This window comes from Jaculus jaculus, chromosome 15, assembly GCF_020740685.1.
Source record: "Jaculus jaculus isolate mJacJac1 chromosome 15, mJacJac1.mat.Y.cur, whole genome shotgun sequence".
NCBI lineage: Eukaryota > Metazoa > Chordata > Mammalia > Rodentia > Dipodidae > Jaculus > Jaculus jaculus.
This window is the reverse complement of record NC_059116.1, coordinates 52,047,475-52,072,614: the sequence shown is the minus strand read 5'-3', so window position 1 is coordinate 52,072,614 and position 25,140 is coordinate 52,047,475. Positions and strand designations below refer to the sequence as shown.

Here is a 25,140-nt window from a genome sequence, read left to right as displayed (position 1 = left end):
CTCTCTTCCTCTCTCAAATAAGTTGGGCATGGTGATACACACCTTTAATCACAGCATTTGGGAGGCAGAGGTAGGAGGATCACTGTGAGTTTGAGGCCAGCCTGAGACTACATAGTGAATTCCTGGTGAGCCTGGTCTAGAGTGAAACCCTACCTCAAAAATAAATAAATAAATAAATAAATAAATAAATAAATAAATAAATAAAAATTTTAAAAGAATTTATAACTTCTGTTGTCTGTATTAGAATTAAGCAGGCATGTATCTACACTTAAAATAATTTACTGGTCCTCAAAGATAATTGTCAGAAATCACAATGTTACCTTATTTACTTTTAAGTAAGCTTTTCATTATTTCTGCCTTTTTTTTTCCTGACTTTATTATTTATTAAATAGGTTTCCACACATGGCTTTTTAAATAATCCAGGCAGGGGAAGAAGGGACAGGAGGGCACACTTGTAGCTCTCTCCTACCTCCAGTACACGACTATTTACATTTTAGCTCAAGTGGACAAACCTGGCTCAGGAGGAGGCAGTAAAGTTGGGAGAGGGAGGACCCCAGGAGAACAAACAGCAAGACTTCTTTCCCTCAGCCCATCCCCTCCCCCCAACCATCCAAGTCTCTGGTGGTGTCCGGTGATGTCCATCTCCCATTCCTTCCCCAATTTATGGAAGTAAGGTTCTTCTCACCAGAATAAGAGCACTTGGGATAACAATAGGGTCCCCTCACCAAAAATCACCAAAAGAAAAAATAAAACACACACACACAAAGCCCTGGGATACCAATAGGGCATTACCTCCCCCAGAATAAGCAATTCTGGGCTGAGGCAGAAAAGCAGCTTGATTATGGGACCCCGTGCTAGGGTTAAGGGCCCTTTAGCTAAAGTAAGAGCTGCTGGGGTATTTTAAGGAAAGCACCCTTGCCCAAGTGAGAGCATTTGAACTAAGTGTCTAAGTTTGTGTTGGTAGTATTAAGAGGTGCCAGTGTAGGGACTACAATGTCAGAATAAGAGTATTAGGGCTCAGAAGGGAAGGAACTCCAACCAAATAAACATCTTGAACAGAAGGAAGGAATTCCTCTTTCCCAAATAATGGACCACAGGTTCTGGGAGGATCCTTCACAGAATTGGGATGGGAACTGGGCAGACCTGGCTGATCTTTTGAGCCCTGATCCCTAGTCCCTGATCTTAGCAATACTGGGATTTTAAACAACCTGTATAACCAGGTCAACAGATACACCATCTATCCATAACCACGGGACTCCAAGTAGTGAGATCCTGGCTGGGCCTAGGGAAGCAGGGACCAGGACAAAGGGGTGGGACTTCCTTTGGAGGGGCTGATGGGTGCTTTGTCTGCTGGTGTTTGCATCCAGGGGTCCAGCAGGATCTCCTCCAGTGTGGGTTGGGAACAAGGTTTAGGAGCCAGGCACCGGCGGATTAGGGCACAGCAATCTGAGGAAACATGAGCAGGGAAGTGGAGCTCAGCCTCCAGAATCTCCTAGTCCCTCTCAAATGGAATGTCCCCACACACCATGTCATAGAGAAGTACACCCAGTGACCAGACAGTGGCTGGAAGGGCATGGTACTGGTGTCGAGAGATCCACTCTGGAGGGCTGTACACTCTTGTCCCATCAAAGTCCGTGTAAGGTTCATCATGAAGCAGGGCACCAGAACCAAAATCAATGAGTTTTATACAGCCTCGACACAGGTCTATCAGGATGTTCTCATCCTTGATATCACGATGGACAATTCCACGCGCATGGCAGTGCTGAACAGCTGCCTTTAAAAATATATTTTTATTTATTTTAAAGCAAAGAGAGATAGAGAAAAGACAGAAAGACCGGTAGAGAATAGATGCATCAGAGCTTCAAGCTCCAGATGAAAGGTCCACTTTGTATACCTTGCTTTCTGTGGGTACTCTGAGGAAGCGAGCTGGGGTTGTTAGGCTTTGCAGGCAAGCACTTTAGCTGCTAAGCCATCTCTCGAACCCCATTACTGCCTTTTACACACATCCTATATCTAGTACTCCATCCCTGCTTTTCCTTCTTCATATTTATTTTATCTACTCCCATGAATGACTGTTTCATTTGTTTATTTTTTTTAAAGCCAAGTTATTATTATTATTATTATTATTATTATTGGTTTTTCGAGGTAGGGTCTCACTCTAGCCCAGGCTGACCTGGAATTCACTATGAAGTCTCAGGGTGGCCTCGAACTCACGGTGATCCTCCTACCTCTGCTTCCCGAGTGCTGGGATTAAAGGCATGCGCCACCACGCCCGGCTCCAAGTTATTTTTTCATTATTGCCAGCAATCATCGTTATTTCCTGTTGCATGAATATCTGTTCTCATTTATATGTTTTCCTCCTTTCTTGAGACTTTATTCTGTAATTGATCTATTTATGTCATGACTTGCACTTTTAGTCTTTGAATTTTCAACTGTTTTCCCTTCTCTTATTATTTGCAATTTATTTGTAAAACCAATTGACCAGCATTTTAAAAATTTGGCATTATTTTTCTCTGGCTTCTGAAATACTTACAAGAATACTTTTAAATGTCTAAAAGTGGATACATAGAGGACTGAAGAGTTAACTGTTGTTGTGCTGTGATAACTGTTTCTTTTCTTAAGATTTTATTTTTATTTATTTATTAGGGACAGAAAGGGGGGTGGAGAGAGAAAGAGAGAGAATAGACATGCCAGGCCCTCTAGCCACTGCAAATGAACTCCAGGTACATGTGCATCTGACTTACATGAGACCTGGAGAATCAAACCTGAGTACTTAGGCATGGGCAGGCATTTACCTTAACCACTAAGCAATCTCTCCTTCCCCCTAAATATTTCTTTATGAACAAAAAGATGAGGTTGTAGATCTGCTCTTCAGTAACTAGTTGGTGTGATTCATTTTCTTTACTCTTGAGTACTGAATAAATTGCTGTCTAATGGTTTAGGACAATATCTTGTGTTTGAAACTCATTTGGTCAGGAGTTAATATTGTTCTGTTAAAACTCACTGTAGGGGATAGAGAGATGGCTTAGTGGTTAAGGCATTTTCCTGCAAAGCCTAAGGACCTAGGTTCAATTCTCTAGAACCAGTGTAAACCAGATACATATGATGGCACATGTATCTGGAGTTCGTTTGCAGTAGCTAAGGGTCCTGGTGCACCTATTCTGTGTCTGTCCGCTGTCTGTCTCTCTCTCATAAATAAATAAGTAAATATTTTTAAAAACCCACTATATTCTTAGAATAGTTTTTTTTTTTTTTTTTTTTTTTTTGGTTTTTCGAGGTAGGGTCTCACTCTGGTCCAGGCTGACCTGGAATTAACTCTGTCATCTCAGGGTGGCCTTGAACTCATGGCAATCCTCCTACCTCTGCCTCCCAAGTGCTGGGATTAAAGGCGTGCACCACCACGCCCGGCTTAGAATAGTTTTTAAATTTAGCTCATTAGTTTTTATAAATGGATATTAAGATTTTCCCTGCCATTATAATCTCAATTCTGTTTCTCAGTTCTCCCAGTTTTATATTTTCAGGCTGACCTATGTATAGGTGTGGGTTCAAGGTTACTGTATTTTCCTGGTAAAATATTTCTTATTCATAAAATCAATTTTATTCTTATTCCCAGGAATGTATTTTAGATTTGATTATCATATCTTATGTCAATATTGTGTCACTATTTTTTTGCTTTAAATCTCTTACTAGAATTTCTTAGTTTATCTCATAGTTTTTAATCTTTCCAGGTATTTTTTAAATGTCTTTCAAAAGCAGCATATAACTGCATTTTACTACATTTATTAACAAATCTAATATAAGAATTCAGCTATATTTATTGTGATTGTATTGGAATTGTTTTTAGTGCTTCTTTTTAAGTTTTCTTCAGTGATTGGTTGGTTTTTACCACTGTTCATTTATTTGGAAATATAGTTTACTTTCTATTCTTCCAAGGCTACCTGTAAAGTACTAATAAAATAAAAACTGTTTACTCTTGGTCCCTTGAAGACAGTCCAACTTCAAACACTGCCTTTTGCTATTTATTTGAAAAGCTTTTGTCCATCTCACTGTCATTTGTGGATGATCTTTTGTGGAAAATGACTTTAAGTTATTCTTTTTATTTTTGATGTTTGGAAATTTCAGCTAGTTAGGTGGAGGAAATTAGCATGGGTACATATATATTTCTTAAGATTGGGTATTGTTGCAGTCAGGTTTACATTGCTAGTTGAAATCACTCAACCAAGAGCAGCTCGTGTGGGGAAAAAAGAGGTTTATTTGGCTTACAGGCTCAAGCTGGGGAGCTCCATGATGACACAGACAGAAAATGATGGCATTAGCAGAGGGTAGACATCACCCCCAGGCCAACATCAGGTGGGCAAAAAGAACAGGAAGTTTGCCAAACACTGGCTGGGTAAACTGGTTATAATACCATAAGTCCATCCCCAACCACACACTGCCTCCAGGAGGCTTCAATTTCCCAGTGCCATCAACTGGGGAACCTAGCATCCAGAACACCTAATTTAATGGGGGACACCTGAATCAAACCACCACATTACACCCCTGGCCCCCATAAACTGATAACCATACATGATGTAAAATGCAATACATTCATCTCACTTTAAAAGTCCTTAGAGTTAGGACTTCCAGTTAAGATGGTTGTGTAGGAAACGTGCCAAAGCAGCCTAGGGAAGAAAAAGCCAAAAAAAAAAAACAAAAAATTAATTAAAAAAAAAATAAAAAAAAAACCAAAACCAGCAAAATACACTATTCTACTAAAAAATGAGTTGTATAAGAAATTACCATTGGCAGCAGAGAAGTAGGAGAGATCTGGAGCCCACAGAAACAGGCAGAAGCGGTTCCAGCAGTGGCAGCACCAAGTCTGTGTGGCTCCAGCTATAATGCTTGGCCTGAGCCACAGGAAAAGCCAGAAGAGACTGTCCACTCACCCTAGAGCTCCTCACAAACTCAAGAATCCTGAAGGGAGGACACCAGGGAAGAAATGAGGATCAGCTCTTGAGGAAGATGATTGCAAGGACCAGAAGGAAAACATCAGCCACCATCAACAGCCTTCCTTCCCCCACCAGCAGTGTAAGCGCTAATAAGCACCAGAGACCTGGGGAAGGGAGCTCACCTACACAGCACCTAACAGGCGATCAGAGCAGTGATCCAGTGACCCAGCCAGCCTACCTGAACCCACAGCACAACAATTAGGGACCAAAGCAAGAGCGCAGCACAACTGAGACCAAAACTATCCCCAAAGGTAACTGGGATTACACCAAGGGAAGGGTCTCACATGGTGACAAGCTGACTTGGAACCCTCAACAGAGCAGAAATCGTAGCCTCCCAATTGACAGGATTAAGAGTATAGGGCAACACATATCCTTAGGGACTGTGATTTTGTAAGAGGATCTGGTTGTCATAGTACCCACTCTTGCATAAATACTCTGTACTGTTTTTCATTGAATGTGTACATTGTTTAGTTAAATTTTAGAAGCTGCCTGTATTTTGTTCCACTCAGCCTACTTGAGTACTCTCATAGCAGGCAAACACAACATCTAGGGTCACTTTGGTAATTACTCTGAGAGTCTTAAGAGCCATACCTAGCACCTTAAGCTCCTACCCTGAAGATATATAACATCAGAATGATTGATACATTTCATAATACTGCAGCTAATTAAAAATCCAAACATTAAGTTAATCCAAGTTGCAAAAATATGTACATTATAACATAAGAAACACAAAAAAATCAAGACAATATAAATCCACCAAAAAGTATTAATGCATTAGAAATGACCTCCAGTGAAACTGATTTAGAGGAAATGTCTGAGAAAGATTTCAAAAGAATGATTATAAATATGTTCAAAGAAATCAGGGAGGAAATCAAAGGAATCAAAGAAGACACAGGAAACCTATTTAATGAAATGAGAAGGTCAATACAAGACATAAATAAAGAGATGGAAATAAAAAAGAAAAACCAATCCGAATTACTAGCAATGAGGAATACAGTTAATGAAATAATAATAATAAAATAAAAACCTCTGTAGAAAAATCTCACCAGTAGAATTGATGAAGGAGAGGACAGAATATCTAAACTAGAAGACCATGTGGCATATCTAATACAGTCCAACAAAGAGAAAGACAAATTAATAGGAAAGTATGAATGGGAATTTCAAGATATTTGAGGCGCTATAAAAAGATAAAACATCAGAATTCAGGGTATAGTAGAAGGAAAAGAATTTCACCCCAAAGGCATAGTAGATGTTTTCAAGAAAATCAGAAAAAAACTTCCCCAAATTGGGAAAGAGATGCTAGTACAGATACAAGAAGCCCTTAGGAAACCAAAAAGACAAAACTTGGAAAGAACCTCTCCTCTCTGTATTTTAATTAAACTACCAAACATACAAACCAAAGAAAATATATTGAAAGCACTTAGACAGAAAAATCAAGTTACCTACAAAGGCAAGTCCATCAGGATCACAGCAGATTACTCAAAATAAACTTTAAAAGCCAGAAGGGCTTGGAGTGATATACTCCAAGTTCTGAAAGATAATAGACAACCAAGGTTACTTTATCCTGCAAAGCTATCCATTCAGACGGATGGAGAAATATGGACATTCCACAACAAAAGCAGGCTTAAAGAATATTTGAAGACAAAACCAGCACTACAGAAAATACTTGGAAGGACCCTCCATGCTGAAGAGAAAGAAAACCACACATATAAGGAACCTGGAAAAAACAAACCATACTAAAATACTAGTTAATACATGAAAGAAAAGGTAAAAACCAGAAGAACAACAAAACAAGAAAAAATAAATATACACCTTTCAATAATAACTCTTATATCAGGGGCCTCAATGCCCCAACCAAAAGACACAGGTTTGCAGACTGGGTTTTTACAGCAGAATCTGTCAATTTGTTGCCTCCAAGAAACTCACCTTTCTTCAAAGGATAGATTATCTTAGGGTGAAAGGTTGGAAAACAGTGTTTCAAGCAAATGGGCCTAGCAAACAAGCAGGGGTGGCTATCCTAATATCTGACAAGGTAGACTTCAGTCCCACATAAGTTAGGAAAGATTAGGAAGGTCAGTTATATTCATTAAAGGCACACTCCAACAGGAGGACATTACAATCCTAAACATATATGCACCTAACATGGGGGCTCCCAACTTCATCAAACAAACCCTATTAGAACTAAGATCGCAGGTCACAGATAACATTAAACACAGTTATGGTGGGTGACTTAAATACCCCACTCTCATCAATTGAGAGGTTATCCCGGCAAGAATTAAACAAATGAATCTGGATTAAATGAGATCATAGAACAACTAAACCTAACAGATATCTACAGGACATTTCATCCAAATGCTGCAGAATATACATTCTTTTCAGCAGCACATAGAGCATTCTCTAAAATAGACCATATATTGGGGCACAAAGGAAATCTTAACAAATACAGGAAAATTGAAATAATTCCTTTCACTCTATCTAATCACAATGGGATCAAACTACAAATCAATAGCAAGAAAAGCTATAGAGCATACACAAAATCATGGAAACTAAACAATGCACACTAAATGATGAATGGGTCAATGAATACATCAAGAAAGAAATCAAAATTTCATAGAGTCAAATGATAATGAGAACACAACATACCCAAACCTTTGGGGGACAATGAAGGCAGTCCTAAGATGGAAATTTATAGCTTTAAGTGCCTGTATTAGGAAATTAGAAAGGTTGCAAGTAAATAATTTAATGCTTTACCTTAAAGCCTTGAAAGAAGAAACCAAAAACTAGTAGATGGGAAGAGAAAATAAAGATTAGGGCAGAAATTAATGAAATAGAACCCTCCCCCAAAAAAACCTCCAAAGAACCAATGAAACAATGAGTTGGTTCTTTGAAAGGATAAACAAGATTGATAAACCCTTATCAAATCTGACCAAAAGAAAGAGAGAAGAGACACAAATTAATAAAATTAGAGATGAAAAAGGCACTATCACAACAGGTACCAGAGAAATTTAAAACAATCATGGGGAATTACGATAAGAATATATACTCCACTATGTTTGAAAATCTGAAAGAAATGGATGATTTCCTTAATTTATATGACATACCTAATTTAAATCAAGATGTGTTTAACCAGTTAAATAGAGCTATAACAAGTATGGAAAGCCAAGCGGATATCAAAAATCTCCCAACTAAAAAAAGTCCACGCCCGGATACTTCTTAAACTTTTTCATAAAATAGATAAAGAAGGATAAAAATAGATCCTTATCTCTCTCCATGCACAAGAATTAAGTCCAAGTAGATCAAAGACTTTAATATTAGACCTGAAACACTGAAGCTGCTAGAGGAAAAAGTAGAGGAAACCCTTCAACATATTGTCTTGGCAACGACTTTCTGAATATAACCCCAACTGCTCAGGCAATAAAACCACAGATTAATTGCTAGGAGCTAATGAAATTATAAGCCTTTTGTATGGCAAAAGACACTGTGAATAGAGCAAAGAGGCAACCTACAGAATGGGAGAAAATCTTTGCCAGCTATATGTCTAATAGAGGATTAATATCTAGGATATTCAAAGAACTCAAAAAATTAAATAATAAGAAATCAAACAACCCAATTAAAAATGGGCTATGGAACTATATAGAGTATTCTCAAAAGAAGAAACACAGATGTTCTACATCAATAGGCATCAGGGAATGCAGATTAAAACTACATTGAGATTCCATCACACTCCTGTCAGTTTGGCTACCATCATGCAACAAATGAACATAAGTGCTGGCGAGGATGTGGACAAAGAGAAACCCCTCCACACTGTTGGTAGGAATTCAGTCTGGTCCAGCCATTATGGAAATCAGCATGGAAATTCCCAAGAGATCTAAAAATAAATATACCATATGACCCAGCTATAGCACTCCTAGGCTTATATCCTAAGGACTCATCTCACTACCTTAGAGATCCTTGCTCAACCATGTTTATCACTGCTCTATTCATAATAGCTATGAAATAGAATCAACCTAGATGACCCTCAACTGGTTAGTGGATAATGAAGATGTGGCCCATTTATACAATGGAGCACTACTCAGTGGTAAAGAAAAATGAAGGTAATGAAATTTGCAAGAAAATGGATGGGTTTAGAAAGTATTACAGTAAGTGAGGTAACCCAGGCCCAGAAAACCAAACATTGCATGTTCTGTCTCATATGTGAATCCTGGCTACAAATAACTGGACTTGTGTGTAATGAGGAAGAAAACTCAGTAGCATTGGCCAGTAAGCTAAAAAGAAGGTAGAAAGGGAGGGAGGGGACCTAATAGAATGGTATTGTATACATGTAAGTAGAAGAACAGATTGATGAGGGTGAAAAGGTCCAAGTGAGGTCAGGGGAAGAGATTGAGTAAGGAAAGATGGGGGGAGGGCTAATCAAAATCTAAAAAGATTATAAATAAGTCATATGGAAACTTATGTTTTTCGGACAATGGAACACACAGGAGCCATGGATTGTTACTAGAAAATTTTCAGTGCCGGAGATTGGATACCTTCCAGTGAGTTGCTGGCCACGGAGGTCCCTGATGCTCCCCCAAACATTATAGGCCATTGTCGAGGCCCATGGTTTCTCACCAGGAATAGATGGTAAAACCCTATTGCTGAAGATTCCATATACTTGGACTACAAGGTCACTGAGAAACCCTTCTGGAGCTGACCTGAAAACCTCCTCCATGTAGTACAGCTGACAGAAAGCTGGAAAAAATCCAGGCTGCATGCAGTTCAATGGGAGAGAGAGAAATCAGTGAAGATACCCAACAGTGGACACTTATATTTGGCCAACTAGGCCAAATGAGCCAACAGGTACAATAGTGGCACATCTCTTATGGGGGAAACCAGCTGCCCTCTAATTTGATCAGAGGCCCACTCCACAGGAGGGAATACATCCCTGTTACTGAAGATCTACAACAGGGGTGGTCATGAGCCCTAAGGGTAGAACATCTGCTGCTATCTGGGTAAAAGTATATGCTGTGCTCACCAAACTGCCCAGTAAACACTTCTCTTAATGCTCATGCCCCTATATTAATGTTACTCTCACTTTTGGCTAGAGACCCTTCTCTTTTCAGATGGCAGTAATCTCGGGATGACTCAGGAGGCATCATGGTGTGAGAAGAAGTGACAGAGGAGTGCTCAGCACTGAAGTATCTCAATCACACCTTCCATAGCTCAGGGTCCATTATGGAAGAGGTGGTGGAAAGAATGTAAGAGCCAAAAGAAAGGGTAGGACTCCTTACCATGTGCTCCTCCACACACAAAATGGCCTGTATATCCATGACCTCACAGTGCCTGACAATACCTGCACAAGACCATCATAATAGGAAGAAAAGATCATTACATCAAAATAAAAGAGAGACTGATTGAGGGGATAGGGGATATGATAGAGAGTGGAGTTTCAAAGGGTAAAGTGGGGGGAGGGAAGGAATTGCCATGGAATATTGTTTATAATTATGGAAGTTGTCAATAAAAATATTTATAAAAAATCCTCAGAGTTTTTGTCAATTCCAATGATGTTCATACATCCCCATAATCCAAGATCTTTTAACTGATCATAATACCCAAAAAATCCCTAAAAGAACCATAATGGCACAGAATAAGCCTTTAGACTGCAAAAGATGGCATTGGGCAGAGCAAAATACTCAAGTAATACATGATTTAAACAGGACAAACACCAAACTCCAAGTCCAACAATTTTAGCCAGTGACAATTCTCCAAGTCTGATAATTCTAACCCACAACACAACTCTGGAATTCCAACTCTGCCCCTCCAGCTAGGCTACTCACAGTCCTGGAACACTTCATCTAGGGCTGACAGCCCTCCTTACAGCCATCTCATGGTCCTGGCAACACCACGGATTCTCCACTGCCACCCACAGCTCATCCTCATGGCTCCATCAGGTCTCCATGCAGGCATCCAGCAAACCTTCTGTACAATGACCATGGTTCTTTCCAAAACAAAATACCATGTTAAAATTAAATGACCCTCTCTTTTCTTCATTTCTTATACTTCACAATACCAAGTTAGGGTGCCAGTTTTTTTTAATCCAAGGGAGAATAAAGCAGGCTTTGAAGAACATGATACTCCTTGAGATTTATGCCCCTTCAAAAAACTTCATTCTTTCTGTTGTTCCAATGCAGGTCAGCTGGCCCGGTCTCAAAGATTGTAATCTTTCATATAATTGCAGCTGAACAGGCAGCACTTTTGGCCCAAATATTTCTTTCTGTGCCATAGTCCTCTGCACACATCAGCCCATTTCTACACAAAACAACCTTGCATATTCTCAGGACCTGGCTGTAACAGCAAGCCTCTCACACAAGCTGCTTCTAGCCCAATCCAAGCAAACCTCTTTCTCATCCTCACAAGCCAAACCTCACAGTCCATAGTTCTTACTGCATTTAGGTCTTCCAACTCTGACCAGAATAGTCCATCAAGCTGTACTTATAGCACTTCAAGGTATCTCTTAGGTCAACGTTTCAAACCCTTCCACATTCCTCTTGAAAATAAGCCCCCAAAGACCAAAGCCACACAGTCCCACTCCTTGGTACCAACATTACTGTTGCAGTCAGGTTGCTGGTAGAAATCACCTGACAAAGAGCAGCTTGTTTGAAAATGAAAAGAGGTTTATTTTGGCTTACAGGCTTGAGGGCAAAGCTCCATCATGGCCAGGGAAAACAATGGTGTGAACAGAAGGTAGACATCACCTCCTGCCTTGTGTTAGGTGGACAACAGGAACAGGAGAGTTGCGCCAAACACTGACATGGGGAAATTTGCTGTAACACCCATAAGCCCACTACCAACAATATACCACCTCCAAGAGGCTTTAATTTCCAGTTGCCATCAGCTTGGGGAACCTAGCATCCAGAACACTTAAGTTTATGGAGGGTACCTGAATCAAACAACTGCAGGTGTGTTGCATTAGTTGAAAACTTGTATTAAAAATATTGGAGCCAGTAACTACACAAGAATTTCCTCTCTGTTACCCTATGCTTTAACATTCTGTCCACTTGTAACAGCCCTGTATTTCTGCATATTCTATGTTGACTTATGTTTATTCTGCATTCTAGATATTTTCAGCTCCATATTATAACTACTCAGCAGTTATTTCCTTTGTTATGTATACCCAGCTATTTTTAGTTTCTAAAAATGAGATTTTTATTTCTAGACATTCTGATTATATTTCAGGTCTGATCACCATCACAATTCTCTGCTGTTTTCTATTTTATTTCTTCTTTGCAATTAATTATTTTAAATAAAGGTCAGCAATCTCTTTCTGAAAGGTCCAGTAACTAAGTACTAGAGGTTTCTCAGTCTGTTCAATTTATGTCACAACTCTTTAACTATGCACTGTACTACAAAAGAAGTCCTAGACAGTATATCAGTCACTGAGTGGAACTTGTGTTCTAACAACACTTCACCTGGTAAAACAAGGCTTGCACTTGATAGCTCATTGGCCATAACTTGCTGACTTCTGGTTCATGACATGTTTTATAATTTCAGTCGAATTTTGGCTTAGCTTACATACAGAGCACCATCAGTCTTTTGCATGTATCCACTGTCTATCCCTTTGGTGACTTCTTGTTTTTTCTTATTTGGAATTGTGAACTCTGCATGTAGCTTTCTGATGGCTAATATTTGTGCCATGAGTTGTAAAATTAGCCTCTAAAAGATGTTGCAGCTCAAACTTTTCAATAAGAATTTTTCAAGATTTGTTTTTTAAATTATCTCTCCCACTAATACCTGGAATAGGACCCTTCTGAACTAATACATGCTTAGTGCATGAGTGAGGCATGGGGCACAGCTGTTACTGCTCCTGTCATGTGTGATATATAGTTAACAGCTCAGGGACAGAGGACTTGTTGACCATGCTCTAGGCCCGTGTCCAATGGAAATAGACTTCACAGCATTGTTGTAATTATTATCATTAAATTTAAGTCTTATAGAATATAAGCTTATAATTGTTAACGTGCTTACTTCCAAAGTTTTTGAAAATACTGATAAATTAGAAGTTCATAATTGTCTGTAATTTCAGTACTTGGGAGATTAAGGCAGCCTGGACTACATACATAATGAGTTTCAGGCCTGTTTGCAATACAGTGTTATTCTGTTTCAAAGAAACAAAAATTAAACCCAAAAGTTGTTCATAATCAAAATTAAAATGGAAAATGGTACAACTTTGAGTTGATAAATAAATAAAGTGAAATATAAGTAAGGTCAGATACAAACTTTATTTAAAAAAACTGGATTTCCTCTGTAAACCAAAGGTGCTTGAATTAAAATACTATTGAATATATGTGTTTAAGATGTCCATATGTATTTGTGCATGCATTTTGCTCAACCTGTAGTAAATTCATACCTCTTGCTTGTTCATCACAGGGCACTTGAAGTGGACCAAAGCTGAGGACATTGACATAGAAACCCCAGGATCTATTCTTGTCAACACTAACTTGAGGGCATTAATAAATAAACATACATTTGGTTCCTTACCTCAGCATTTTCAGCAATACCTCCTACTTTTGCTGCCAGAAGTGGACAGGCAGGTAAGTAAAAGTTCTAGTTATATCATGAGATGGCAGGTATGTTGTGAACAATGACTGATACCTGAATGGACTATCTTATGATAATGAAGTATAACTATACATTGATATAGATGTGGTTACTATTACTTACTGTTTAGTCTGCCACAACAGTATTTTTTTTTTTTTTTTAATTCTTAGTGGTGAGCCAGTTCAAAATTTAAACACAGGACACTGTGGCAGAATGAAAACGGGGCCTGCCCACATGGGCGTGGAGAGAAATCACACCTTCCACATTAAATAAATCTTTGAAGTAGCTGTTTCTTGGCCTGAAGGGGATGAAAAAAATTGTCAATAAAAACCAAGGCTTCCAAGAAATTATGTAAATTATTTTATTCTCAACTCTTTCCAAAAGGCATTTATAAAATGTATGCTTGCAAATTAGTTTTCTGAGTCTGTCATCAAGAAAATGATGTCTTGGAAATAATCACCTATTATCTTTTAAAATAACTTCAAATGCTGTAAGTATATTGTTGCAATGCTTCTGAAGTAAAGCAATATCAATTCAAACCCATAATAGCAGGCAGCCTCAGGAAAAAAAGGAAAGACAAATTCATCACATAAATGTTTATTACATATCACAAAAATTAAGTTGTATCTCAAAAACATCCTTTTATAATTCTTTTTATTAGAATATGTCCATAGTTATACTGTTATTTCAGTAAATTCTGACATTTCATAGTTTGCAGTTGTTGGACTTAATTAATGTACGTGGAACATCTAATAATGAAAGTAAGCAAGATCCAATCAGTATTTCTAAATTACCTTGAATGATTTTCTTAGCTTTTTTACTTGGTCATATTTTGTTTCACCTTACCCATTTCCTTTCACACATATTTACATATAATAAATATAATTTGTTCCAATCCTTACAAATTTATTTGAGGTGATTATATGTTGTAAAAGATTTGCTGGGTGTGATGGTGCATGCCTTTAATCCCAGCACTTGAAAGGCAAAGGTAGGGGAATTGCCATGAGTTTGAGGTCACCCTGAGACTATGTAGTAAATTCCAGGTCAGCCTGGGCTAGAGTGAGACCCTGCATTGAAAAAAGAAAAAAAGTGAAGAAAAAAAACAACAACCAAATAAAGAATGAAATAAAGATTATTTTATGTCAGATACATTTCATTTTGAGTTTGCTATCATTCAGCAATAATTTCTTTAACATTTTTTGGGAATTTGATAGTTTATGTGCTTCAGGATAATAGATAGCAAATGTGTAGTAGACGCTATGCAATGAAGAATGAAATATACTCTAATAGGATACATGTTTTTTTTTTTTAATCCCCAAAATATAAAGACAAACAGACAAATTTAGAAGGGAATGTCACAAAACCACTGAACTTACAGAGGGAAGTACCAGAGACAAATTTTAGATCTTTGAGCTGAATCTTGAGATACAGATAGAAATTCAATAAAGTGGCTAGTAAAGTAGTGAGACATACAGAGACACAAGATCAGAAAGAAAACCTAGTGCTTGGGCATCTGTTTTGTAATAAGAACAGTGCAAATAGTTGCAGAAATGTTGGAAGTAGAACTTGAAAGCTCCTTAGTATGAAGCTAAGCCACGGAGGGCTGCTGATCGGCGCTGTCACACAGCAGCTGAGTTACAAAATCTCAAATGCACGTGATCTGTTACATAATGTGCTTTCTTTCTTACTAGCATATATTAATGGAATGCAATAATGTGTTTTATTATTATATTTCCATGTGTGTTTGTCTGTCTTGTTCATTGATCATATCTACTCTTATTACCCTCTGTTCTGTTCTCGTCCTTGTCCCACTGGTCCCCTTCCTATTCCCAAATAGTTTTCCATCTACTTTCATTTTTTAAAAAAAATGTAGATTATACATCTAAGACATTGATTTTTCCAAAAATTATTTTTTTTTAAGAAATGAAGAGAGAGGTAGCATGGGTGAGCCAGAGTATCCTACAAGTGCCACTTTATGTGTCTTCCTTTTACATAGGTTCTGGTAAGTTGAACCCAGCCATCAGGCTTTGCAAGCAAGCACCTTAAACTGCTGAGCTATCTCTAAAGCCTCAGATCATTATTTAAGGAAAGTGTTCTGTCAGTACTAAAAAGAAATGTTAAGGTAGGAAATTTGAAAGTGAGAATAACAGTTACTAAACAACTTTAGTTGTTCTCAAAGGTGGCATATAAAATTAAAGAGAAGGTCAAAAGTACAGTTATCATCACCATCATCATCTTTCTTTTATTCCTCTTACTTCTCCTTACATTCTAGCTAGCTTACATTTTATCACATAGCCCTTGAAGTAGGTGGCCTGACATGTTGGAGGACTAATTTAAGTATCAAGAAAAAAATGGAGGGGGGTTGATTTGTTAGGTTTTACAGCCATTTACTCTCCTTTGACATAGCTGTGATGTATGTTGTTTACAGTAATATTTAGCATATTTAATATGCTCAGGAAATATTTTAGAATGAAGAAATAACAAATTGGCCTAGGTTTAGTCAATGATGCAATAACCCAAGAGACCATTGTAAAAGCCTAATATTTTATTCAGCTGTAGAAGTTTCTGTTACTCTGTTATTTTCCTAGAAACCATAAGAAATATAAATGAATATAGCACAGTACCAGTTCTCAAATAACATTTAGGCTTTTGAGAGATTATTTATTTATTGAAGAATATATACCAAGCATGTACTCAGTGCTCTTTGCTTGCCAAGTACAGAAGATAGGAGCGAATTGTGGGTAGGTAGAACAGACAGAGAAGAACTCATGCTGAAATGCAGAGCTTTTTGCTGCCATTATTAAAGATAAGTATAGATCTACACTAAATTTAGTAACATAAGACAGTCATATATTGTCAGAATAGAACAATCAAGAAGTCCTCTGAAATCACTTAACTGGAGATATTTTTAGAGAAAATTTTGTACTGGAGAACCATGTTGAGATTGAACTTGGACAGGTTGGCTGGCATTTTTTTTTTCTTTTAGTAAAGCCAAAGGAAAGAGGATTTTACAGAGAAAGGGCATTATGTTAACAGACTTGTTGCTTATATGCTTCAATAGATTTAATAATTTTATGTGTTGAAGGTGCAGTTACTTGTATGGGACTGTGGAGGCCAGAGGATACCACAGGTGTCATTCCTTAGGCAACATGCACCATTTTGTTTGAGTCAAGGTTTCATATTGTCTTTGAGTTCACTAAATAGCCTAGACTGGCTAACCAGGGAGCCTCAGAGATCCTCTTGTCTTCATCTTCCCCTGAGCTGGGATTATAAGTGGGGAGGGACCTTCACACCCAACTTTTCAAAAATGGGGATGGACCTTAGTTCCCCATGCTTGTAAAACCATCACTTTACCAAGTAAACTGTCTCCCTCAGCACCCTAGATCTAATTGTTCTGTTTTACTGAGATAGTCTTGAGCAGAAGGATGCTTAGATAATCTGCAGAAAGGGTAAGTTACTGGTCTATCTACCTTGATGACCTGATTGTAGGCTAGGTGCTTGGATCATTTTCTAAATCCAGTGGGTATCATCAAAGAGTTTTCAAATTTATACACACATATAGCTTTTAAACAAAAATTTTAGTACCTATACAAAGGGGAGAGGAAGAGGATCCAGAAATAAATGGAAATTGCAGTCCTTGTTTTCTCCAAAGAATCCCAGGGAATGATGAATAGGACAGACAGAAGATAATATATACAGAAGCTGGTTTGGAGAGAAATGCAGTAGTTGAGGGTTCAGATAAAGCTCTGGCTTTCAGCATTGGCCTTGGAAAAGTGAAGAAAGGAATGAATTCCAGGAATCTATTCAGCCCAGAATTGGTGGGATTAAATGACTGATTGCCTGTGAAATGGGGTTGAGAAAGGCATAGAAAGCATCTGGAGATTCTATCTGGGGGATTTGGAAGGACAGACAGTCTCTGTGAACCTGTTGTCATTTGAAAGCAAGAAATCTGGAGCTCATTATCTCTTCTTGCCCTCCCCTCCCCACTAGCTTTCCCTCACCCTCTCCATCTTTACCCTCCTTTCAGAAAGGGATAGGTATCTTTATTGAAGCTCCCAAAATGGCATCTTGCATATATCCAGTGGGGGTGTTCATACTGTCCTTGGCCAGCATGTACAGGAGGCCCAGAAATGTGAATCTTATGACAGTGACTTAATTTGAGTCAGTGTGGACTCCTGGGATTTTCAGTGCATAAAGGCTCTTTTCCAACATCGGAAATACCAGCCTCTTATCTCTCTCCTCTGATCTTTCTAGATTGTTATCTCCCTCCCCACCTAAAGCAATACTATAGGGCCCCAAACTCTAGACCAATATGAAGCAGCATTCATTCAATCATTGTATCTGTAGTAGGAAGCTCTGTTTCTCATTTATCTTTACAGTGCCAAGTGCCACTAAGCCATTCTCTCTGCATTATTTTTTTGTATTTGTGGTTTTTATTCTATCTTTTCTATAGAATGTTATTTTCAATTGTATTTTTTTATTTGTAGTTGTTACATAGGATTTTATCTTAAATTTTACTCTGTGTGCATATACAACAAAAACAGAACATTCAACTTAAACAGACATAAGCATAAAAGGGGTTTGACTCAGATATGCTAAGAAGGATAGATTAGAGCAGGTTCTTCACTGTTGAATTCAATTATTCCCAAGGACCTAATTTAATTATTATTATATTGATTAAATTTTAAAATCTCTACTTATGGTCATTATTCTAAATTAAATATGAATCCCCTTATGATAGGATGGCTGCCTGGATCAAATAAAATGTGTGTTTGCTTCTTGATATATCTGCATGGGAAATATACCTGTCTCACTGTTCAAAAGGAAAGATCTAAGATTAAGGATCATAGTGCTGTTCAAATAACATTAACTTTAAACAGTGGTCCCAACCAAGGGAACGGACTACATAGACTGTTTTCAGCCAAAAACGCCTTGCTCTTGGGGTGTCATGTTTTTAATGTTCACGGGATGAAACGGTAAACTTATGCTAAAGGTCAGAGATACTTTAAACATCTGTTTTATTAGAAAATATACAGTGTTGAATGAGTAAATGATTGTTATATGTACCCATAGAAGTAGAGGATGACTAGAGTTTGTTTGTTAACATATTGGGTTTTGATGTTTCTATTGTATGGAATGTTTGGACAATGATACAAAATTTGAAATGAGAGAAAATGGAATTCATGTTAAATATATAGAATATTGTGTAACTTTTAGGATTTGAGAGAGAGGGTGATACCAGAGTATTCTATGTATTAAGAGTGTGTGTCCAGGAAAGGGTATGGGAAAGAACCAGGGAATAGAGAATGACAGATCAGGAAGTTCTGTCAAAGAGGCATAAGGAGGAGACTGGGAACCAGCCAGGATACCTGGTTTGTCCCTCCAGACCCATCTTTACTCTGATGTGCTAGTGAAGCAAACTTGTAGGAGGGCAAAAGAAGTTCTCATCTTTTCTTCCCTCTCCTTCCTTTTTCTCCTCCCCCTCCTCTAAATTCTTTCTTTTTATTATTTTTTGTTCATTTTTTATTTATTTATTTGAGAGTGACAGAGAGAGAGAGAGAGAACTAAATTCTTTAACAGCCATGAACTTTAAGAAAAATTTAAGGCACATTTAAGAATACTTCCAAGCTGGTAATGCACTCTTCTTACCGTCCAATAGTGAATATATGGGACATGAAGGCAAAGGGAGGGTCGTATGGGTAGGAAGGAGAACACTGGCAGGTGGCTGGAGAGGGCGGTGTGGATGAAGAAAATAGTATGGTGGGATATATGCCTGGAAAATTAAAACAAAACTGTTTCTATAGCACAATTAAACAATGAAAACCAGGAAGTTAAGTGATGGTTTCCATGGAGTATCTAATCAAATTGAATCAGTCATTTCAGAAGATCTGGTACAGACTTTACAATTGATGGTGTTGTCTTGTCACTAGTCTCCTCCGCCTGGAACAGAGTTCGGTCTTCCCTTCATAATTTTGTTAATTATAAGCCAACTTGATCTTGTCTAGTATTTCCTTATAATTACTTTCAGATTAATTTATACCACATTATTGCATTTTACTAGGTGTACATAGTTGTTTTTCATCCAGTAGGGATGTTGATCATGTCATTAAGTTATGTCTACCCAGTATCTTTAAAATTAAATGTAATTTTCCCCTTCAAACATTCCATTTATATATAACTGTATGGCTTTATTATCTCCATTTTTTTAATAGGTTATCATGCTTAACTTTTCTCATATTTGGTCCATGAGTGCTCACTCCCTGTTGCCCTCAGATATGTCCGTGCCATTCTTTGGCCTTTTCCTTACTGTTGAAGTATGTCAAGGTCACAATGTTTTGATTTCATCTTGTATAGTCTTTATGCTAGTCCAAGAATGAGCATTTCTCCAAGAAAACATGATTTTCTTTGTTGCACAATGGCATTTGTGAAATCTATATGCTGAAAGGTGTGCTTTTTACTTTTAGTAAAGAACTATTCTCAGATCTAGGACAGTTTGTATGCATATAGTGTGTGTATGTATGTATGTATATGTGAACATCTACTTGATGCTGTGTCTTGGCCACAAGCAACATCATTGATGTAAATTGCATGCAATCTATATGTATTTCTTTACATGTATGTGCACTGTTATGCACATGAGTGCTTTCATGTTAGTGTATTCAAATAATTATTCATGTAGTATTGATGTGGCAGGCTCTGCTAAGCACTGATGTTGCATACATTAAGTCATACTTCCTGTCCTGAGGATAATGGAAAGTGGACCAGTGTTATAGTGGTAGCATATGCATCGTGCTATGAAAACATCAAGGAGATAATTTTATTCTGCCTGTAAGTGTAAGTGAGATATCTAGAAAGAAGATGTGTCATTTGGGGTGAGACTAGAAAGAATTGGGAACTTTACCAAACAAAAAATTATGGAGGGTGTCAAAGTAAAGGAAACAATATGTGCCAATAATACATTCAATTACATGTAAAGCTTCAAACAACATCAACTCCCATTCTTACATGCAGAAAATGAAGATGAAGGTAAAAAAATAGACTCATCTTATTATCCCCAAGTAAAACTGGGAGTCAGTATTTAAACATCAGACTGTCCAATTCGTGCTGTTTTTCCTCGTCATTTTCTCATCGTAGCTTTGTCTCCAAAATACAGAGGCAGAGAAGTCCATGAGGACCAGATATACCTAATTTGAGAAAGCTGAGGTATCTAGTTAGGACTTTTAGGCTATTAAGATAGATTGGAAAAGAGTTTACAAAGTTATCTATGTTGGTAAGCAGTGTGAAATAGATCAAGACTTTGCAGCAAGACATGGAATGATCATCAGCTTTGTATTTTAAGAAGAGAGCTGTGGTAGAGGAATGAATTATGAAGAAAAAGGGAGGCTTCCTCACCCCATCTTACTGTGGGTCACAGAGTCTTCCTTTCTGTCCTATAAGTGGTAAGCATTCTCTCTCATTCTCTCTCTCTCTCTCTCTGTCTCTCTCTTTTTCTCTCTCTCGCTTTGTGCTTTGCTGTCATACCTGGCAAGACCAGCTCACATTTACCAATCAGCACCAGGCATTATTGCCTTGCACCTTTTTTTCCTCATCTACATCCCAAAGTACTGTCTTTAGTTATCCTCTAGATTTTCTATTTCCTTCTAGGCACTTATCATGATCAGTAATAGGCTTATATGTGCATTTATGTATTCTCCTTTGAATGAAGGCTCCAGAACAGCAACTCGGTTTCTCCTAAGGCCTCTTATTCTCCTTGGCTCACAAACATCCCATTGATCTTTTCCTTTGAGATGCCCTGAATGTCCCTTCTGTTTCAGTGTTATTGTATTGGGGCATCCCACTGTTGAGCTTATTGACTCTTCTGTATCTGTCTACAAATAGTCACATTGAGTCACCCACAAAGAGAAATTTTATATGTAAAATCATGAGGATTTAATAATTGGATTTTGGGGGGAAGAAGATGTAGATGTTAGATACATCCCTTAGTCACTGCTTATCACACATTGGAAAATAGAAAAAAGAAAGGTAAGTTTTTACAGCTAGAATACACTTAAATAGGTTAAATATGTTTTAGTCTTATAAGGTAAACATATACAGCAATTACTGAAAGGAATTAAAGAAAAAATAAATTTTATTTGATTTACTGACAAAAGTTCCAGAATTTAAAGACTCGATTACATTTTTCAAAGAAAAGAAAGTTGTTTTGTTGTGTTTCATCTTGTTTTTGTGGTACAAAGGATTGAACCTAGGGCTCAGGGCCTTGCATATGCTAGAGAAATACTCTACCACTATGCTATACCTTCAGCCATTTAAAAAATGTGTTTATTTTTTTTTTATTTATTTACTTACTTACTTTGAAATAGGCTTAGCTATATAATACAGACTAGCAATCATCTTGCGATTGTCTTCCCTCTGTCTTCCTAGTAATTGGCGTTAAAATTCCGTGTAATCAGACCAGCTAAGAATAAAAATGTTTCAGAAGGTGTGTGTGTATGTGTTGATTCCAGAGATCAGGGGGAGAAGCAGAGAAGTGAGTATGCAATTGAGTGTAGAAGGACAGTACACAGTGACATTTGTAATATGGTGTGTGTCTGCCAGGAAAGTAATCAGGCATTGGATTGAAACATAGTGGAAGGTCACAAGAATTCATTGTGCTGATGAAAGTTATGGCTGAGCAATGTTGGGGCTGAATGTAAATAATGATAGACAAAGCTAGTGTACTTGTAAATGTATTCACCAATAATACAAAATATCTGTGCATTTAATTTAGTATGTTAGTACCAGAAGTTGGATTTTGCAATGATGAGAACTTGACAAACTCATGATTTGAAATAAGTGAGGTATTTTATGGAATTTTTAAGGTGTTTGGTGGCTGACTGTGGGATTCAAGTTAAATGGCAAGCTAATAAAGTAGGACATAGAAACTCAGAGAAAGAAAATAGGTTTGAAAGAAAAAAATAAATTGTTGAGTCTCAGATTAGCACACTTATAGATTCAGCTAGGTGAAAACAATTTAAAATTTTCCTTAGCCAAAAAACTGGTTCCAATATCAAACACAGACAGACAGACAGAAAGACAGAAGGAGAGAGAGAGATGCAGTGCTTTACTTACTGGGACAACTCAAAAGGTAAAGTGTTAGCCTTGAAAAATTGAGGATATGAGTTCAATTCCCAGAACTCACTTTCTCTCTCTGTTTCCATCTTTCTCTCTCTCTTTCTCTCTCTCTCACATACACACGCATGCATGCACGCACGCATGCATGCATACACACAAACGTAATTGTAGCACAGGGGTAGTAAAGCCAGTTGGATACCCTAGGGCTCATTGGCTGGTCACTGTAAAATTGGCAAGTTCCAGGGCAGTGAGAGACCCTGTCTCAATAAAAATAAAAATAAAATAAACACTGAGTGGCAGTGTTGGGGCCACGTCTCATTTGGTAAAGTACTTGCTACAAAAGTCTGAGGGCCTATTTAAGATCTCCCATGTAAATGGTAGGCATGGCTGTAGACCAGCCAAATCAGTGAGGTCTGGGTTTAGTGATAAGTTGGAATTCAATAAATAAATAAGTTGGAGAACAATTGAGGCAGACACACAATGCACACACACATACACATAGAAAATAAATATTTACAATGACACCTAAGGGGTAACATGCATGTGTGCACATGTGCGTACACACACACACACACACACACGTATGCATGCATAAACTAGCACAAACATGTGCAACTAACCAGAAATAAACCCACATGCACACACAGTTAGGAAAACATTAGTCAGGTACTAGTGAACATGAGAGAAGACAAAGGTAGGATTCCCCAGTTCTTCATCATGTCTGCACATAGGAGAATTGTCTAAGAAAGCCTAGGGCTTGGCTCTGTGGCCAGATGGGGCTTTATGCACAACTCACTGTGCAGATATCTTTGGAGAATTTTCTGAACACCCTTGATGATTCAATGCATATTCTCTTTTTCTTTAAGAATTTGGACTTTATAAACTGTGTCTACATAGAACAATTTTGTAACCTTTTAAAAATAGAAGGCAGCTGGCATAATAAATGTCACCTGAAGTGGATTCATGTCTAGGTTTTTATTACCCTTTCAAATTGAACCTTGTTGATGAATAGATTGTTGTCACTCCTGTCATCAGGATTATTTTGATGTGATGTTCTTTACCCATTCCATTTGGTGGCATCAGGGCAAAGAGGGCTGTCTGCACATACTCACCCAACCATTCCCCCATGACTGACTTCTCAATAAATGATGCCTTATATTTTTATCCAAATGGTAATTACAGCATTTCAGGCCATTATTTCTCTCCCAGTTTTGCTCCCTATCTGTGTGTCTAGCCACTGAAGGAAATGCCCAGTGCAGGATTTCTCCAATCTTATCTGCACTCATGAAAATAATGCACATCATTTTAACTGTGGAGAATGTCATTAAATAAAATGGAACATTTACACAGTCCCTTTTACAGAGAATTTTGGACTAGGAAAATGAATGTGTATGTCAGCCATTTGCAGCGCCTGAGAATGTGATTTATTGATTTCTGATGGCTTTGTTGGCATCAGTGTATATATTTAAAGAATCCTTTATAAATGCAAATGGGAAAGGACTTTCAGTCTTTTTCCTCCCTGGAAATAGCTCATACATTTTCCATAAGGCAGTCTCCTCTTAGAGATTGCTCTTTGTACTGTATATATTGATTTAAAAATTATACTGTTATTTTATTCTACAAATAGTATATATAATGAAATGTCAATTTGCCTAAAGGATTATAAAATTCAAATGTATTAAAGATATGAAAAATACTAGTATCTTAAGCCTTTAGGTAAAAGTAAGTATATACTTGAAATGTAATTATTTTAATGGAACTGACACGGCTTTTTCCCTGCTTCTGAAAGCATATCTTAAAGTACTTAGGAAATCCATTATTCCTTCTTACCTAATTCACTTGCCAGTGATAGTAAATCTTACATAGTCAAAGATATCCTTGCAGACTTAGACTGCTTATTTCCACTCTCACTATTTGGAATATAGGGGAAGCATATCATTCTACATGGTTTGTTTAATAGTATGAAAATTATTAGTGGAGGAAACTGACTTCATCTATATATTATTAATGTATAGCTGGCGAAAATTTTCTCCCATTCTGTGAGTAATCTATTAGCTCTGCTTATTTTATGTTTTTCTGTGTAAAAGAATTTTTTGGCTTCATGAGATCCACTGGTTTAATGATTGTTTTATTTCCTGGGCTACTGGGGTTTTGTTCAAGAAGTCTTTTCCCAGTTCTGTATCATGGCGAGTTCCTCCTATTTTTTCATTCCAGGAATGGAAGAGTTTCAGGTCTTATATTGAGGTCTTTAATCCATTTGGACTTGATTTTTGTATATGGAGAGATGATTGGGTCTAATTTAATTTTTCTACATAGGATCATCCAATTTGTCCAGCACCATTTGTTGAAGGTGCTGTCTTTTCTGCAGTCTACATTATTGTCACCTTTGTCAGAGATCAAGTAGCTGTAGTTACATGACCTAAGGTCTGGGTCTTCAATTCTGTTCTATTGGTCTATATTTCTGTTT

At 37.6% G+C, this 25,140-nt stretch overlaps 1 protein-coding gene and 1 pseudogene across 3 annotated transcripts in view; one reads left to right on the top strand and one right to left on the bottom strand.

The window, feature by feature from the left end:
* Asxl3 (ASXL transcriptional regulator 3) overlaps nt 1–25,140 on the top strand; it is a 205,191-nt gene that overhangs the window by 116,534 nt on the left and 63,517 nt on the right. For all 3 annotated transcript variants that reach the window (XM_045135319.1, XM_045135320.1, XM_045135321.1), the window contains one exon: nt 13,392–13,555. In XM_045135319.1, coding sequence (XP_044991254.1) covers nt 13,392–13,555 — 164 coding nt within the window. The remainder of the gene's footprint in view (nt 1–13,391; nt 13,556–25,140) is intronic.
* Nucleotides 1,262–10,958, bottom strand: LOC105944647 (annotated as a pseudogene).